This window comes from Pteropus vampyrus, unplaced genomic scaffold (assembly GCF_000151845.1).
Source record: "Pteropus vampyrus isolate Shadow unplaced genomic scaffold, Pvam_2.0 Scaffold82, whole genome shotgun sequence".
Taxonomy (NCBI): Eukaryota; Metazoa; Chordata; class Mammalia; order Chiroptera; family Pteropodidae; genus Pteropus; species Pteropus vampyrus.
This window is the reverse complement of record NW_011888863.1, coordinates 359425-378509: the sequence shown is the minus strand read 5'-3', so window position 1 is coordinate 378509 and position 19085 is coordinate 359425. Positions and strand designations below refer to the sequence as shown.

Below are 19085 nucleotides of genomic sequence, written 5' to 3'. Positions count from 1 at the left end.
TTCTGTCTTTATTCATTTCTACTTTTTCTTGCTTCTACGATTTTCTGAGACTGAGTTAAATAATAGAGACATAATCCTTGCCTTCAAGAAGTATACCAGTCAATAAATAGTTTGAGGGAATAAATAGTGATAGATATTTTCATCAATACCTGATGCTTCAAATCCAAAGCTCCAGATGGCAATTATGAACTAGCTTAGTGGCCAATGGGAAACGTTTTCTTTTTAGGAATATGAAGAAAATAACTTCTTAGGAAAAGTGGCAGGAATTTAGTGTCTAAGGAATTAATGAAATAATTTATCTTAGAATTTAAATAGGCTCTTTTGTGGAATTTCTCCGCCCTTAGCACTGAAAAGTACTAACCACTGGCTTAGAATATCTGATTAAAATACAATTACGTCTAACTGTGGGTGAAAAGCCATGTTACCCAAATACAATTGTATTGTTTTTTTTTCTCCAAATTAGCAATTAATTAGTGCAAGTTAATTAGTACTATTACCTGTACTAAATAATTGCTACAAGTTAAAATATCTGTTCTTTATCATCCCATCAGACTTCTTTTGACCCTACACTGGACCATCTCAGATTAACACAGAGAATACCTACTAATGAACTGTCAGTCCATTGCCTAGAAGTGCTTTGGTACACACGGTGCATTACAAGAAAAAAATACTCGTTGGGTTTGGTTAAGATAAATTCAGTTTAAGCTCACATTGTTATAGATACAGTATATCATACTCTTAATACTTAAAGAAGTATTTAATGAGCTATATTTTAGGGGAAGCCTATGATTGAAAAGACGATGCAAAATTTAGGAAAATTTTTCTGTATGATTTACTTCTTCCTTTTATAAAAGAGAAAAGAAATATATGTGTTTTGGCTGTCTTACAAAGATAATACAATGACTGTATACATTAATGAGAATGTGCGATCGGTGAATACTTACATATCGTTTCTATGAAATGAAGACTTTGTATAAATTATACTTTTCATCCTGTGCTTGTTTCTTTTTTCTTTTCCCCAATTAATATGAACTTGGAATCAGTTTTTCTCTCTTCATTTTCACCGCTGTTATTTCAACTAAAGTTACCATTAAAATTATCACTACTAATTTTTGATATCTTCATAACTGATAACCTTGTGTTATCTTTATTTTAGTTAAAAACATCATCTATATTGCTCTCAAACTTTCAGTGGCTTTCTCCTGCCTACATATTAAATTTGAACTCTTTTGCCTGTATTTCAAGCTTTTCTATAAGGTGAACTTAGCTCACAAACCCAGTACTGTTTTACTCTTCCCAGAGTATCCACTCGATTAGGTCATTGTCCTTTCTACCACCTTCTCTCTACTGCTCGCTGTTGCACACTATCCTCTACATTACCTTTGCAACAACTAGCTCCTGGGCTTTTCTTTAAATTATTCTCCCTTTTTAGAATGCTACCTCACTTTTATGCTCAGTTTAATTACAACTCTTTTATGAAAACATATTAGAATGCACAGAGTCATTTCCTTTTTGTTCACTCCTTTTAACAGTGACATACAGTTATGGTACAGTTACATCTCATTGTTTTATGTTTAGCAATCTTTACTTAAGGAAGAAATTATGTTTATACATTTTTTGTATACTCCACTAAACCTATCATAGTCCAGAGTATATAGTAGGATATCAGCCCATATATGTGACCTAATTAGTTTCTTTCTTATAAAACTCATTAATAATTATTACTTATTAATCAAATATTCTTAGCCATACATTTTCCTGAGTGTTTTATACATATGATGTGATTTATTTCTTACTGCAGCCCTAGTAAGCTCAATTTTATTTATCCCGGAATTTACAGATTAAGCACTTGTGCCTCAGTTTAGTTGCCCAAAGTCACTAGCTCAGAGCTGGAATTAGAATCGAGGTTTGCCTTACTTTTAACTGCACTACTAGAAATAAACACTGTCGTCCTTGAAGGAACTCAGAATGCTGAAAAAACAAAAATATAGGTTTATAGAACAGTTTGAAACAAAAGTGAGAGTTACATATATCTATACTTATGAACATATAAACATCAAGAAGACATTAAGTAATCTATGGATAAATTCAATGAAATCTTATGTGATTGTTTCCTTTATAAAAAGAAATCATTGTCCGACGTAATGTAGGCATAGGGGGAGAAAATAGAATAAGAATGCAATATTTTTAATAATATAAAGATTGGAAAACCTAATTTCTGTGGAGTTGGGGAGTTTTAGAGACCAAAACAAATCTCTAACGCATTATTTTCCAGTTAAGAGTTAAGTTATTCTACAAGGCAAAAGAGTTATTCTGTTAGTCTGGTTAACTTCATGATATGATTGCTTTCTTTAAGCTTTAGCTTTTTATGTTTAGGGTCTCTCAGTTTCTTTCTGATGTTTAGAACAACAACTGATAAAGTATATTTATCATAATACATCTTATATTTAACTCTGGGTTTTATCTGTCATCCTTTAAAGAAAAATGTTAGTCAGATTTTGTTTTAAATTATGTGCGTGTATGTATGTGTGTAAGTAGATTATACAGTTCACGGGATGCTTGTTACTTTGGGTGGCTTTACAATCTCCCACCATGTTTCACCTCTTCTCTCTCAACAAAGTCAGCCAGTGGTTCTGTGATTGTAGACCTCAGTACAGACACCTATTATTATTCTTGATTTTACTTCAAGAGCATGTAATAAATGAAATGAAATATAATCTCTCGACTCTGTTGTTTTAAAATTAGTCAACACACACATTTTAATAAATAAATAAATAAGTCACAGCAGCATTTTCATTTTTTTTGTAAGTTGCCCAGCCGTACATATGTAGCCAGGTATGAGAACTACTGTCAGCCTCTTTAAATCCACTGCAATTTCCCATTAACTTGTGAATAGCCAAATTAAGATCCAGCAGTATTAAATTTTCTGTTTTATTTTATCTGTGCAGACCCAAAGTCATTATATTATCTAAGACCTGAGGCCCTTTTATGCTTCTGTAATGTAATGTAAATTTAAGAAGCACATTATTAGGCACAAATTAAAATGTATTGGAAATAGATATTTCCTACTTCCAAACCTTGGCCAATAAGGAAAATAAGATGTGCTTGGTGGCAAATACAATGATCTGGAAATAATGGGAGCTGGGGAAGAATACCTCTATATATTGTCTTCTTACATAGAGAAAGCCAAATATGAGGAAGGGGATATGGGAGACTGAGGAATAAAGGGCTACCTTTACTCTGTTAGAGTAGTGGGCTTATGAAATTTTCATCATAAATTACTTTATATCTTTGTATTCTGTAGAAATACCAGTAAGGTATACTATACTGTTCTTGCAGAAATATTGATTTAAATAGGTCAACTATTTTACAAATTTATTTTCTTCTTTTTCTACTAAAAAATATTTTTAGGACAATTTAACTCAGATAAATCTTAATTCCATATTTGGAAGGTTAAAAAATAATGCATTTATCTGAATGAGGGAAGAATATGAATGATTTTTTTTTATTTCAAGTATATACCTTCTTCAACTTTTAAATTCAATATAATGTTCCAGGGAATATTTACACTTATATTTTCAATAGTAATTCATATGCTTTTTTGGAAATTGTAAATCTCTCCATAGTGCTCAATATTTAAACATTGAATTACCTTTTATGAGTGATCGGCCCATCTATTTATTTAAAAACACAAATAGCCAATAAATTTTAATATTATGAAATAAATCTTTATAATTAATTTAAGTTTTGAATAACTATCTTGTTCATCTTTTTCTTTTTACCTAAATGTTTTTTAGGCATTTTAAATCCCATGTCATCATTAATTACAAAACAATCTTGTTTTTAGTGTATATGATACCAGTAATGTGTTGTTATCCTCTAGGAATAATACCCACTGGAATCATTTTGAAAGACAAAGATATAACATATAATCCAGTATGAAATTTATAACATTAATATATTTAACCAGTGTTTTATTTTATTTTATTTTTTATTTTTCCCCCTCTTTAATTCCCTCTTCTCCACCCCCCTGACCTATGGATGTTGCCATTTCCCCTTAAGAACTGGACCTCTGAAGTTGAGGAGTCCCCTCCCACACACTCGTGGCATGCACCTGGGGCCTAGCTCACTCGGGGCCTAGCTCACCTGGGGCCTGGCTCACCTGGGGCCTGGTCAGTGACTCCACCTGGGGTGCGAATCCAGGATCTTCTGCATGTAAAGCAGACGTGCTAACCATTACACTATGGAGCCACCCCCTAGCCAGTTTTTAAAAATACATATATAGTTTTTAATTTAGTATTAGAACATGTATTTTACTGGACGGACTTTTAATTTGCAAAGTCATATCTTAGGATATTTGGTTATTTTCTTAATGACTACATAAACAGTTCAGGATGATGACAACAAAAAATACTTTTTTGAATTGTGGAATATAATGCATTGGTTTTTAATACAAGTATGGGAAATGGATCAATTCTGAGACTTAAAAAAATAACAAATCCCAGCCATTATGTTTGACACCATATTCTTTTATTCTTCATATATTTTAAATATTATTCTTCTTTCTGATTGACTTAGATAAGAAATAATATAATTATTTTAACAAAAAATGGGGGAAGAAATGATCATTATTGGTAGTATAAATATACACTCGGGTTTTTTTTGTCTGGAACATATTTTGCATTACTTGACATAAAAAAAAAAAACCCATAATTTTTATCAATAATTCTAATCTCTTGTTTTCATTTAGACCATAGTATTTGGAAACTGTGAACAATGTATGTGTATTTTTGTGTAAATATATACCTGTCTTCAGTTTTTATTATTTCATTTACAGAGAGACCCTGATTATCAGGGTTGGTGGCTTGTCCTGAGCAGTTTTATCCTTTGCAATTTCTCTTTCAGAGAAAAATCAAGATAATCTAGAAAACTATTTCACAGTACTTTTCCTTAAGAGCTATTTTCTTTAGCATTGGTCTTGCCATATAGGAGTTCTAGCTTTCATAGTAAAAGCTATCCATGGAATCTCAAGACAAATGAGAAATGAGAAATTGGATTGACATATATAAATATATTTAATAATCGCTTCCTCATTCAGATTGTAAAATTTTCACAAACTGCTAAATGAAAGTTTTAATCTAAATGTTTGATATGAATATTTGGATGTAAAACAACCTCCTTGTTTTAAGATATCATGCAGCTCTCATTATCAAAGTAAAATTTTTCTTTATTATTAAATTGACTTGTTAAAGAATATTTTATTTGTTATTTAATAAGAATTATTATGTGATGACTTAGTGGAAGAATGTGTGTTTTAGACAGTATTCTTTAAAACCCTAATCTTCAAGATAATTTCAGATTTGTCTGTGTTTATATATCATGAAATAAAGTAGACTTCTGGCAAGCATCCAGTTAATTTTTATCAATGTAGGTAGACTGACCAGATAATAGTTTTTCAAATATACTCCTTGCATTCCCTCTCAATGACTTTTTTGTATTTCTATACAACTAATGATCACACACACAAAAATGTTACAGCTACCTATTTCAACAAGTCACAGAAAGAAGGTACAGGACTTGAAACAATATGGATGATAAGAAAACTACCATATATATGAAGCTGCATTCTTTAGTAACACACTGTGTAAAATTTAAAATAGAGCAAAAATGCGTCTTACCTAATATGATACATGCCTTCCATGGACATTGGGAAAGAGTAAATACGGATGACTGTTATTTGCTTAGAGTTCCTGGACCTGCTGAAGCTAACATCCCTTTTATGTGATATTTGTCATTTCTCCTCTGAGATGTACGTCATGGAAGTTGAGGTGACAGCTTCTTTCTTTAAATATTCCAGTGTTCTAAACAAAAATATCTATAGAAAAATACTACATCTGAATATAGATACTTTCTGAGGGGTTCATTTATTTTATTACTGATAGTTTTTATTTTATTTTATTTTATTTTCTCTCTCTCTTTTTCCTCTGCAGCAGTTATATGCTGCCCAGCTAGCTGCAATGCAGGTATCTCCAGGAGGAAAGCTCCCAGGCATACCCCAGGGCAACCTTGGTGCTGCTGTATCTCCTACCAGCATTCACACAGACAAGAGCACAAACAGCCCACCACCCAAAAGCAAGGTACCATTTTGAAGAAGCTACATGTCTTACCATTTAGACATTTACTTTTCACTCAGTGATATTTATTGAACATCTATAATGTGCCAGCAACTGGGCTAAATTCTGGATCTTCAAGTAGATAAAGATCTGGTAGGCTAAATGAGGTGTGTGTGTAAATGTTTGTACATTATTTAGTCATTAATTTATTCCACAAACATGCATTTATAGCTATAGTAGGAAATGTGAGTAATACAAAGACTTATAAGATAGGTATACTGTACCCAAGTAACTTACAATGTGATGAAATAGATCCCTATACTCTATGATACAAATTCTTACAAAGAATTACAGATAAAGTGTATTGGATGTTATTAAGATAGAGAGATTACCTTCAGTGAGAGATCCTGGGAAGGGTTTCCCAAAGGAAAGGCAACTGAAATAGAACAGAAAATATGAGTACAACTATATGTACAGACAATGTTTGATTTAAATATCAATGTGATACAGTATAGATATAATTTTAGCTGTATCTCTCATCCAGTGAGATACCATGTAAAGTTATGAAGATAATAATAGTGTTAGGAGTAAGATTGTTTAGAAATAATTTCATCTGGGAGCTAAACAAACATTCTGAGAGAACATGGAAAAGGATCAGGGGAGTTTCAAATAACTTGTTTCTTGGCTTAGAAAAAAAGAGATGCAGAAAAATTATTTTTAAAAATTTTCATGTTTGTGAAAATCTTACATGATGATGTAGGAATATGTTAAGCTTTCTATGGATGAAGTTAGAAGAGTAACCAAGTAGTTTTCCCTAAGATTACTCAGGAAAATAATCACATATTTTCTGACTATTAGAAAATGTTCAGTAAAAAAACTGAAACAGTTAATGTGCCCAAATAACAATGTTTTTTCTTTTGCTGAATTACCTAGAAAATTGCTTCTGTTCTTCACTTCATGAACACCATGATGAAATGTCTAAAGAGTAACAGTTTAAGAGTAATCACAGATGAAAAAAATACAGACAGATAAAAATTAGAAAGCACTGAGAGAGAAAAATCCAAGAATTTTTTTTAAATCCTCTATTGTCCTGGCAGATGCCTTTCACAGTTAACATTAATCCAGAAAATATATTGAGAAAGAAAAGGGATCAGTTGGGAAAGTGCACTTCAGCTTTTATCTTCTCAAAACTCCAAAGTCCATTGCTGTATTGTTAAGAGATAAATATATTTGGAAGTGTAATTTAAACTGGACAAGGATCTTAGAATGTGATTCACCAGCAATATATGCAAATATGTAGTGCAAAATATTGTACACACCACTATGATATTAGAAAATATAACATATGCCACTTCCAAGATCTCTTTCATCTGTATAATGGACCTTGCATGCTCCGTACTTAATGTATACCTAAGGCCTAGTTTGCTTTTCTTTATAATAACAGCAGAACATACATTTTTGAAACTTGGTAATAATTATAACATTTATTCAATAAAATTTAATTTTAAAGTAGTGATATTTTGGTGTCTCCACAGACCAGTACTTTTAATATATTATATGTACAGGCTAACTTTGAGTAAAATAAATAGCTATAGCAGCATAATCATTATCAAACACAAATATCTCTATAAGATATTATTCTCTTTTTTTCTTTGATTATTAATACGATTTTACATCATGCTTTATAATGATGCTTTACATTAGGACATTTTATTTTACTATTTATCATTTTTTTAAAAAATTTACTATTAATGTCATCTTCCCAAATCACTTAATCATGAAGATTTTGATATCAGTTAACCTCACTTATTATGCATCCATCCATTCATTCATTCATTCATCCATTCAGATGTTTATTGAACAGTTGCTACAATGATACTTTCTTAGATAACCATGGCAAATGTAAAAGTGATTGAAGATTTCCTTTGGCAAGATTAGGACATTGCTTTATGAACTATATGATTCTAGACATTCCATAGAACCCTATAGACTAGGTACAAAAGACTAGTTATTTAAGTAATATTAAAATGCTGCCACATTTTATGGTTTCATATACCTCTTTATTTAGTACTAGTGAAAAAGTGAATTAATTGTGTTTCTATAGCTATGATTATACATAATTTAACAAATATATTTACAGTGTATCTTTAAATTTCAATTACTGTTTGAAAAGCAGCCCACATGAATTTTCTATCATATAGCTTAATAAAATTGTAGATGTTACATATCCTTCCATCTGCAATTATTATAAAGTACATGAAAAATTTAACCACGAATAAAGTGCCTCTTTTTAAGTAACGACCATTTAATGAAAATATGTCCTTTCTTTGCTCAGTGTCCTTAGCGTACTGTCTACGATCACTCTTATTGTCAGAAAAGATATCTAAAATATGCTTGTGTTTTAGCTCAGCGGTAAAATTTAGTGGGTTAAAACAGCCAGAGCAATAAATATCATCATTGTCATTTTAGTGAAGGACATGGCCAAAAAATTAAAACCAACAGTAAATAAAGAGGACCCATTTCAAAACATGAATTTAATTTCTTATAGCCTGGAATTGACATTTATACAAAGCATAATAAATATTTTGACTTCATAAAGATATTTTACTTATAAATAGTAGCTATCATTTATTATAATATTTATATTTTTATACAACCAATTCTTCATATTCTGGGGGTATTTTCTATGTGCTTTGCTAATGAATTTTCATGTCTACGTTACTATATTATAGAATTATTTTATTAAAAGGCTTTGTGTTATCTGCATACCTTCCTACCGTAGGCCAAATTGATTGTTTACATTGAAAGTAAATTTATTGTTTGGAACGATGGAATTGTAAGCCACATCCAGGTGATGGTATAAAGAAAATGACCTTATTGGCAGCTGTCAAAAATCAACCATGTTCTCTGCCTACCCTTCTTCCTAGGTGTGCCTTTGCCTTTGAATCACAACTCTAGAGAAGGACACAAACAAAACTTATTTGCAATTTCCAAAAAAATGGAAAGGGGGAATCAAAAGGAGGGGGCTCCAAAAGACTGTAAAATTGTACAGCATGAGTCCTCTGATGCATGCTGTTTTCAATCTGCTGTGTGCCAGTTGGAGGCTTGGGGAGTGTGTGTGCGCGCGAGAAAGGATAATGCTGAGAAATGATAGAGTGGCTGTGACCTCCAAGCTCAGCCTGGAAATCCAAGACATTGATTTCACTTAGCATTCCTGCTGAGAAATCTGGCGGAGTTCAGTTGTAATAAAAGAACAAGATTCTGTTCTAATGGTAATGGCGTATGACAGACATATCACTTTGTCCGTCCTCAGCACCAGAGAGAGGAGAATTGGAGAAAGGTCACCTGACCTGCCTGTGGTGTTGTACCGAGTGCTATACTGAGCTTTGAACTGCCGCCTAGGAACATAATTATTTATAATATTAAATGACAAAGAAACCTTTAGAGGACTCCCAGTGAACCTCTAAAAACTGCACACAGGATTTGTGGTCTGTAAATGTGAAAATGTGAAAAGGAATCCGGTCTTTTCAAAATCTGCATTGGAGAACATGGATAGCATTGCTTGTTGAGTTATATGTCCTTGAACTTATTGTTTCTGAATATTTTCATTAATGCCTGACATATTGTCATTGGTGAACTTTTCCTTTTTTATGCTTTGATTGTATTAGGCACGAGCAAAGAAAAAGATTTTTTTTTTTCCTTGTGGTCTGTTTTGCCAAAAATTCAAAATTCAGATCATCAGCAGATTTTTAAAGTTTCTCAGGTGTTACATAAAACCTTAATACATGTACACTTGCCTCTTTAGCAATTATTTAATTTTTTCTCCAGGAATGTTTTTCTCATTGACCAACTAAAGGAAATATATTTAGTTCTTCAGAGATGTCCTAGTTCTCCATGTGTGTCCTCGCAGCTGCGTTTATGACTAAATATTGGTAAATAACTTTGAAAGAAAATATGAAATATTGAACTCTTGTGCATAAGAGATCCTGTTTAAAAGAATTTTTAGAAATAATTCTACTTCTCATATTAAGGGAAATTATTTAATTAAGGTGTTGTTCAGCAGTATTGGTCTGTGAATCTCATATGTAATAGTGCTGCTTTGACTGTGCTTGTGGTTCTTAACAGATATTTAAGTTAATTTATTTATAGTTTAGGATTCTATCACAAGATGGACACAATGTATTCAGTGTCTTTTATTTTTGTACCACATATTTCTTTATTTAAATGATTTTCTGCATTACTCGTAGAAGTATTTTACGAACCTAGATAGCCTTTGCCTTGTTATAATAATTGATCTCTTTATAATAATTGTAAGACTAAGTTATTTTTAATAATAAAATTAATATCAACCTTAAAAATCTTGGGAGGAGAGTATTTTTACTCAGTTTCAGATGCAACTCATACAATTTTTGGTAATGAATAGGCTTATAGTTCCATGTTATCAAGAAATCCTCATATGTCAAAGATATGCTAACCATTCGAACTTCATATTTGAATTGTTTTTCCTTGGCAGAAGTAGCTATCCCTTGGGAAAATTATAAGGCCAACTTGCAAATACTATTCAATGTATCTTGGTATTTGATGAAAACTTATATATTGCCTGCAGTAATCAGGAGTGGTTAGTGTGAAAAGCTGATGACAAAAGAGAATTTCTGGGTGCTTTTCAGTTGACTGCGCTGTGACCCTAGTCATACCCCTGGTCACAGTTGTGTCTGTGTCAATGACAGGAGCACATAGATTGTCCAAATCAATTTTTTTGTTGTTCTTTTCAAATACTCCTGGCAGTGATGTTCCTATTTGCTCAGCAGTAGCACCTGGAAGTTATGACAAGAAAAAGAACTATTTTTCCAAGGAGCCAGAAACAGCCCTAGCCAGCTTACCAGGCACAATCAGATTCTTTCAGCTACAATATCCTTATAAATATTGTTTCAAATTCAGAAGCAAGAAGTGGACTATATTGTTATCTGATCCTCTTTCGCAGGCACAGTAACGAAGATCTTTTATGAAGCTGTGTGCTTGTGTTAGTAATGTTAGAAGTGCCAGTGACTCCTATTAGGGCACCTATTTTTTGCTGTAATGGTACCAATCACATAGTTTCATGCTATCAAGTAAGCATTATATCAATACGCACTGATGTGCAGGGTAGAATTCTGTAGTTTAATACTATGAGTCATAAACTGTGGTACCCATACAAGATAACAGCAATATGTTATATGAAAAGTCAGAGAATAATCATGATTCATCCTAATTGAAAATTAGTTCTCACAGGGGATTTCAGAAATAAAGCTTTTTTGCTAACTTTGAGACAGTGTTCTATAATGCCAAGGGAAGGGGAAGGCTGAACGTAAAAATGCACTGACGGTATAACGACAACCAAGTCAAACCACCACCAACACTAACTATAAAAACACTATTTTTAATATTTGACATAAACATCCGCCAAGATAAAGCACAAGACATCAAAGAGATTTTGTAAGTTTGAAATAGAGTGCTAAGGCTTCCACAGGAGTATTTCCATGATGAAAATTTCAAAAAGCACTTCATTTAGTATTTTCACATTTATCTGGCCATGAAAAATTTTGAGGAGTAGTAGTTGCAAAAATGTAATTTCCAAAAATGTAATTGTCCCTTGACTACCATTTGACTTATTCTTAGAGCTTTCCAGGTCAAGATCTCAAATAATTATTACTCACCGTACAGGGCTAGAACTGGCCTCTGAATGTAGTATCTCTAAGTAATCCACAGTGCTTAAGTACTATTAATAAAAGAGCAGCTGCCATTCATCTATATATGTAAGATCAAATAAAATCACTGATCCATCCAGAAACTCTTGGACCTGGTATTTTGTAGATTTCATTTCTCCTAAAACTTCAGAACAGAAAACGATGTTAGTCTCAGCTAATTATAACCACATTCAACTCAGCCATTTTCTATTCTTATGCTTTAAACAGCGTCTAGCATATCAATTAAATACTAGAATCTCCCTAATACCTTGCTTTGTACAGCTGCTTTGTGCTTTGTTGAATAGCTGTTTAACACCCCTCTCTCCCCCGTATTTCAATATCTGTGAAATAACTATTTTGTGAGCCTTTGAGATGTGATATGCATGTGTCATATGCAAGAGGTGAATTCATTTGAGAAGAATCACCCCATAGAGTTAAACTGTAAATGTGGCCCATTATCATTATCATCACTTCCTGAGTGGGACATATTTACAGTGGATATAACATAGTCGCCCTGTCATTTTAAATAAAATAGTTTTCTTTTTGTAGTCCGATGTTACTAAACTGAAATATGTTAAATGAAGTGTTATCAACAGAACCCCTGTGATGAGCCTCCTCCTTTCCTTTTCATCTGCATTCAGTCGACAGGAATCTCAAACAGCTAGGTACTTAAACAGAGGCTTTTCTGAGCACAGTGGTATTAAATATCCAAGTAGGCCATTTGGTGATATATTCTTATGACTCAGGGAGACGGGGGGGGGGGGGAGGAGTTGGCCACATTTGTAACAAAAATAATAAAACTTACTAAACAAAAGAGATAGACTAATTTTTATCTTGGCGTTTTTTAAAGGGGCAAAATATACAGAGGGATTTAGCTGATGTCCTTTGAATTCAATCGGCCTGGCCTGTGTTTCCCAGTATACTGATTTTGTTTTGACAGGAGCCTGTCTTCAACACAGCAGCCAGCTCTGATGAGCCGTGTCAAAGCTTTTTAATAATGCAAACCAAGAGGAGGTTGAACATGTGCAGACACAGGAAGACCCACAGAAACACATTTTTTAAGTGAAAGTTGCCCTCTAAAATAGGTCCAACCTGAAGCAGATTCACCATCCAAAAAAGCTATGTATTTAAAATATTTTAAAACCAGGCAGTAAAGGCTAAATAATATAGGGAAGAAAAACAGGAAATACGAAAGATGTTCCCGTATGGGAGTAGTATCTAGTACAACCACAATGAATATCATGGCTAAATATGCGTTGAACGGAAACTTTCACAGCCGAAAGCTTTCCGAAAAGAAAGGGTTTATTGAGCCATATGCTAGCCAAAATAGGAGCCAGGTCCTGGGGAAGGCAGAGTCTAAACCACCAGCAGCAGTGCTAGATGGAGAAGACAACATGTCCTCCATCCTGGGGTTGATGCAGAAGAAAAATGCAAGTTGTTTTGAAAGAATGTATATTGGCTATAGGTAAAGGAGTTGGGAGAAGGTGAAATGGGGATAGTTCTGGGACAGGTGCACAGTGCACAAGGAGGAAGTGTTTGCTCTTTTGGGTTGGTGGTGGGCAGCAGACCTGAAAGATCATGCCTAAGCAGGATGCGGTGACACCTGGTGGTTGGCTATTTGCTGTTCTCTCTAGATAATTGCAAAAATAGCCACCTGGATGTTAATTCAAAGTTGCAACATGCACTTAGGAATGTAATCAGACTTCTCTTGGTTTCTGCCTGCAGCTGTTAGCTCATTAACTTCCCTTGTCTCTTCCTTGCATCCTCTGGTCTGTTGTAATTTAATTTAGGACATCTCAGAATTTTCTCTTGGTCACATAATAAGTCATTACTACGTCAGAGCGTGAGTAAGCAAACGTACACTTCTATTATCTTTCTTTTTAGGGAATCATTTATCATTTTGGCTTATTAAAACATTCTGCCAATCAATTAATTATTTTCTCTCTTAAATTAGTGATCAGAACCTCATTTGAACTACTGATTATTGACCCTTTCTCACCCCGTTAGCTCTTACCTGAATTGGAACTGTTCGGTTAGAGAACTGAGAAGTGACACTGTGGAGGACTCCTCCCCTAAACCTCAGATTTGACTCTCTCTCTTTATTTAATTAAATACATTGTACTTAAACATTTTTTTTCTCACTCATATAGTAAGAAGATTTAATGGTCTCTTTTAGAAACACCCCAGAGTATAGATTTGTTATTAAAATTACAACAAATACTAATGTCTTATTTAGGTTAATGAAAATAGTATATATACATATTTATTTGTTAAGAGTTCATCAATAGATTTTCCTTGAGAGAGAACAAAGCATTCTACTAATGCTTTGGAGAGTGGACAGTGAGTAGAAAACAATACAATAATTAAGCAGATGTAGATGTAAGACACACAAAAAATAAAGAGAATGTAACCTTCTAAGTTGAAGACAGACAAGTTCAAAATTCAAAATATATAAAAGTTTCATTTATTTAACAAAATGCATCAGATATTTTGTTTATTGAATTATGGAAGCTTAGGTAAGAAGGAAACAAAGTATTTAGTCCAACACATAATAACCAGTCATGGGGTTATTTTGCTTCTGCTTAGACTCCTACAATAAGAGAGATTCTACCACTTCATGAGGAGGTGTTACTTTATTCAGAGCAACTCTTATGTCACAATATTCTTATTTAAATAGAACTGTAACCAACTTTCCAATATTCCAATTTCTGGTTCCAGTGAATGGCAGTTATATTTCTTAGTACTCTTTCAGTTGCAAGTGATAGAAAACATAGCTCAACTGGATTAAACTAAAAGGAAATGTATTCATTCTCCTTTTTATAAAAAAAACTTATTCTGAATTCAGGTGTGGCTTAACCAAGAACTCAAACAATAGTACATGGAATTAGTTTCTATCTCTTAGTTCCATTTTCTTATTCTTCAAAGGACTGTCTCTTTTTATTGTTTTATTGCACCTTATGCTTAACACCTACTACTCATTGATCCAACAAATCTTAATTTATGCCTAGCAAGTGCCAAGTTCACTTCAAGGCTGTAGAACTATAGCTGCTGCAGCTAAGAACATAACAGTTTGTCCTCTTAAGATTTTGCAGGTTAATGGGAAGAGATAAACTATGAACAACTAACCAAATAGATAAATTCATATATTGGTAAATGCTGTGAAAAAAGTAAAACAGGGTAAAAGATAGAGTGCCTGAGGACTAGTGAGGGGATCTTTTCAAGACAGAGCTATCAGGGAAGCCCTCTCTGAAGACTTAGCCAAATTATAAAAAGGAAAGTACCTACAAAGATATGAGAAAAAGATATTCCAAACAGGAGGAACAGCAATTGCCAAGACCCTAATATGTGAGTGAGGTTGACAAATTCAAGGTCTTGAAAATAGACTAGGGTAGTTAGAATGCAATGAACATGAGAGAGAATAAGAAATGAAGTTGGGAATGAGAAAGACCAGACCATGTAGGACTTTTTCATGGAAGGAGTTTGAATTATTTTCTAAGTGTATTCATTTTTAAAGAGAAATGATGCATTTTCCATTTGTCAAACTGCTTATTAAACTGTTGTAATTGCCTATGTATTGTCTTACTTTCCTAAGGTATTATGTCTTTGAGGCAAAGGGAAAAAATTTTCTTTTATCTCTTGGACTAATTAATATTTTAAGCATCTCTACAATGCTTCCTTAGAAGCACTCTGGAATTTGAGCCCTAATGACATATCCTGGACCTTGCCATTGGAGAGATGAGATGATTTTATTCTGCAAATATCTATTAATTGCCTATAATGTGGTGGTCAGAGTCTTAAGGACCTGAGGATACTGGTGAACAATGTAGAAAGGTCTTTGACCTCATGGAGCACAGAGTTTGTAGTGGGAGATACGGTGAGGGCTAGAAAAAAAAGACAATCATATATGGCCTATTAAGAGCAGCCAGTAAATGCCAGGAGCATAGATTTAACCTAGACTATTTCTTTTTGTTTTTCCAGATTCACTTCCTTTATCAGGATTTTTAATTAATAGTATAAGATATAAGAAAACACACACAAATGATAGTACCTGTCACTGCCCATAAGAAGCAAATTAAAGATTGAGTTTTTGGAGTAATATTTCAGTACTAACACTAACACATGAATATTGATTTAAACATAGTCACCTTAAAAAATTATAATTGCTATTTACTAGTGCTTCTAAGAGTTTCGAAACTCTAATTTTACTGAGTGTCTTTTGAGCAGGCCACATAAGGAAACAGACCCTAATTTCTAATTAATCTGATTTTGCTTTTGATATATTTTTAAAATTTTTTTTGTTTTACATAAAACTTTATAATCCAATTGTGATTTCAACAGATCTGCCACGTGCAGCAGACTTTCAGCTGTCTTATAAAAATCAGTGAAATGTGTGAAATCAGTGAAATCTTAAAGCAACTATAACAGAGTAGTTTTTACACTATGAATAGCGTAATTTTCATCATTGAGATAAACCTGCAGTCTCCTGAATTGAGAATTTTTGAAAGGACAACTTTCTTTCAAAAGTCGTTTCTCTCCCCCTCCCCCAACGCCCCTCATCATCTCCCTCTCCCCTACCTGTTCCTCTCCCTCACCCTCTCTCCCTACCCCTCCTTCCTCTTCTTGTTATGTAAGTATACAATGCCACCACTTAAAAAAAAAAAACTCATAAAGTTTCTGTAAAACTTCTGTAAATAATGTCATTATTTTCTTGGTTAAAAAAATCAAAATCCTTATATGATTTATTTAAGCATGTACATTCATAATGCATTTAAAAGTCTTTATTTTACTGATATTGAGTTTATACACAAAATTCTGATATGTCTATTGTGTTATATTCTATACAGTGAAATGCTTTTTAGTTATACTTAAAAAGTTAAGGAGAAAGAGAGACTATTTTAATTCAGTGCCTGTCCAAGAAGTTATAAGATAATGAAGTTCTCCATCATAATTCATATAGTTTTACATTACTTCTAATAATCAACTAAAGAACATATATTCTTAATTATGTTTTTGTCTTTTTAATTTTTTATTTTTAAATTAAAGTTGACATTTAATATTATTTTATATTAGTTTCAGGTGTACACTGAAATGGTTAGACATTTATATCATTTACAAAGTGATTTCCCTGGTTAGCCTAGTACCCATCTGGCTCTATACATAGTTATTATGATATTATTGACTCTTCCTTATTCTGTAACTTATAATCCCATGACTATTTTGTAACTATCAATTGGTACTTCTTAATCTCTTCACCTTTCTCACTTAGCCCCTTAACCCCGCTTCATGTGGCAAGCATCAGTTTGTTCTCTGTATCTGTGAGTCTGTTTTTGTTTTCGTTTTTGTTTTTTTTTTTTTTTCAGTTTATGTTGCTCTTTAGATTTCACATATAATTGATATCATATGGTATTTGTCCGACTTATTTCACTTAGCATAATACTCTCCAAGTCCATCCATGTTGTTGCAAGTGATAAGATTTCTTTCTTTCTTTCTTTTTTTTTTTTTTATGGCTGAGTAGTATACCATTATATACATGTACTGCATCTTCTTTATCTGGTTGTCTATTGATAGACCAGAAATTGAATGACTTGATTACTATTAAATGTGAAAAAAAGTCTTCAACAGATGTGCATGATGTATTCGCATTGACTGTGAATTATTGTTTAGGATCTGCTTAATATCATCAGAGGAATCTGCAAGCACATATTTCTTATATCACGTGTCTTAGTTTTAGAACACAAAAGACACTAAATAGCATTAGAAATATGGAATAGCTCCTTCTTGGGGAAAAATGGGAACAATTTTACAACTCTTACTCAAAAATACATTTGAGTGTTTTTCTATACTGAAATAAGAATTTTGCTTGTCGAAATTTTAATTTTATAAGTATTAAATTTGAAAAATACATTCTTAATTCCTCAGAATATTGAATATTAAAAACTTGTTTCAACAGTTGCTGCTTGGAAGGCAGCATGCCTATAATTTCAAGTGTCTAAATATCATGAACAGCTAGGAGGTTTTTTTTAACCTTAGTCCTAAGGAGTCCAGAGGTTCTCATGGGAAGAATGTACCCCTTCTGTAGTCCTGGATGTCCTTGTGGATAATATAATTAGATGCTTCTTAGAATTATACTCCCCCTTGTGAGCTACAGGAATTAAAAATGCAATATCCCACAGCTTTTAGCACTTTTACTTCCAACTATAGAATAGCTGATTCCATTGGGTGACTTTTTTCAGAACTCAACAATTTTAAAAAATCCTTTAATTTTTTAGTTTTGAAAAGAATAAAGATGAGATCACTAAATTTAGAGAAAACAAAGACCAGAATTTTCATTTTATAGGTTTTATATAACCAAAGTAATATGAAGGAGATTACATATATATATATATGTAATATATATATATGTATATATAAATAATATTATTAGGTACATAAATGTTTAGGAAATTTCTATCTTCCTGATGAATTGATTCTTACCATTATGACATACACTCAAATAGATGAAAATTCATTTTCTCCCACATTATTTGCAATACCAGAAAAGACTAAGGACCTTATATTTTTTCATAAAACCACAAACTATTTCTTATTAAAGCTCTATTGCAGTTCTTTTCAAGACCAATTATCATTCTGAGATTCTGTATGAGACTTTCATTAAAATTGGTCCTTTCAATAACCAAGGAAATCTTTTCTTTTAACTTATTATATAATTTGAACTATTAAGGTTTCTTGTGCAATTTTGATGACTTTGGCAGTGTAGATATTTCATAAACAGGAGAAAAAGAAATTGAGACCTAAAATAGAAAAGGTGAAATACTGCAAAACTTTTTATCTTGTGGTATTTCCAGTAGAACTTAACATAAGAAGAAAATTGCTGTTGTGAAGTATTATAAAAGCATTATGACAGCTATAGGAATATTCTTAAATAGGTTCAGATTTGTGTTTTCTGTACTTCTCTATGCAACTCTTCTAAGGATCAAAGTTTCATTTTAAGTCAGCAAGAACTCAATATTCAGGTCAATCCTATATAAATACAAAGCAAAACAAGAATTTTAGGTCAAATGATGGAATTTTTAGTGACGATTTTCATGCTATCATTTTTTTCTGAAAAATGATGGTTCTGATCTAGTTTTAAGAGAACCTCTTGGTAACTTCTGTTGAATTTGCTTTTGCTTGTCTTTGTTAGCATTCATAAAGTTGCCGTGAGCTACAGTTTTGATCTGTTACATCTAGGACTATAATTTATGGACTT

The 19085-nt window shown here is 32.6% G+C and overlaps 1 protein-coding gene across 4 annotated transcripts in view; it reads left to right on the top strand.

Moving 5' to 3' along the window:
• SOX5 (SRY-box 5) overlaps positions 1-19085 on the top strand; it is a 674508-nt gene that overhangs the window by 599909 nt on the left and 55514 nt on the right. For all 4 annotated transcript variants that reach the window (XM_011363058.1, XM_011363057.1, XM_011363055.2 and 1 more), the window contains one exon: positions 5991-6137. In XM_011363058.1, the coding sequence (XP_011361360.1) occupies positions 5991-6137 (147 nt within the window). The remainder of the gene's footprint in view (positions 1-5990; positions 6138-19085) is intronic.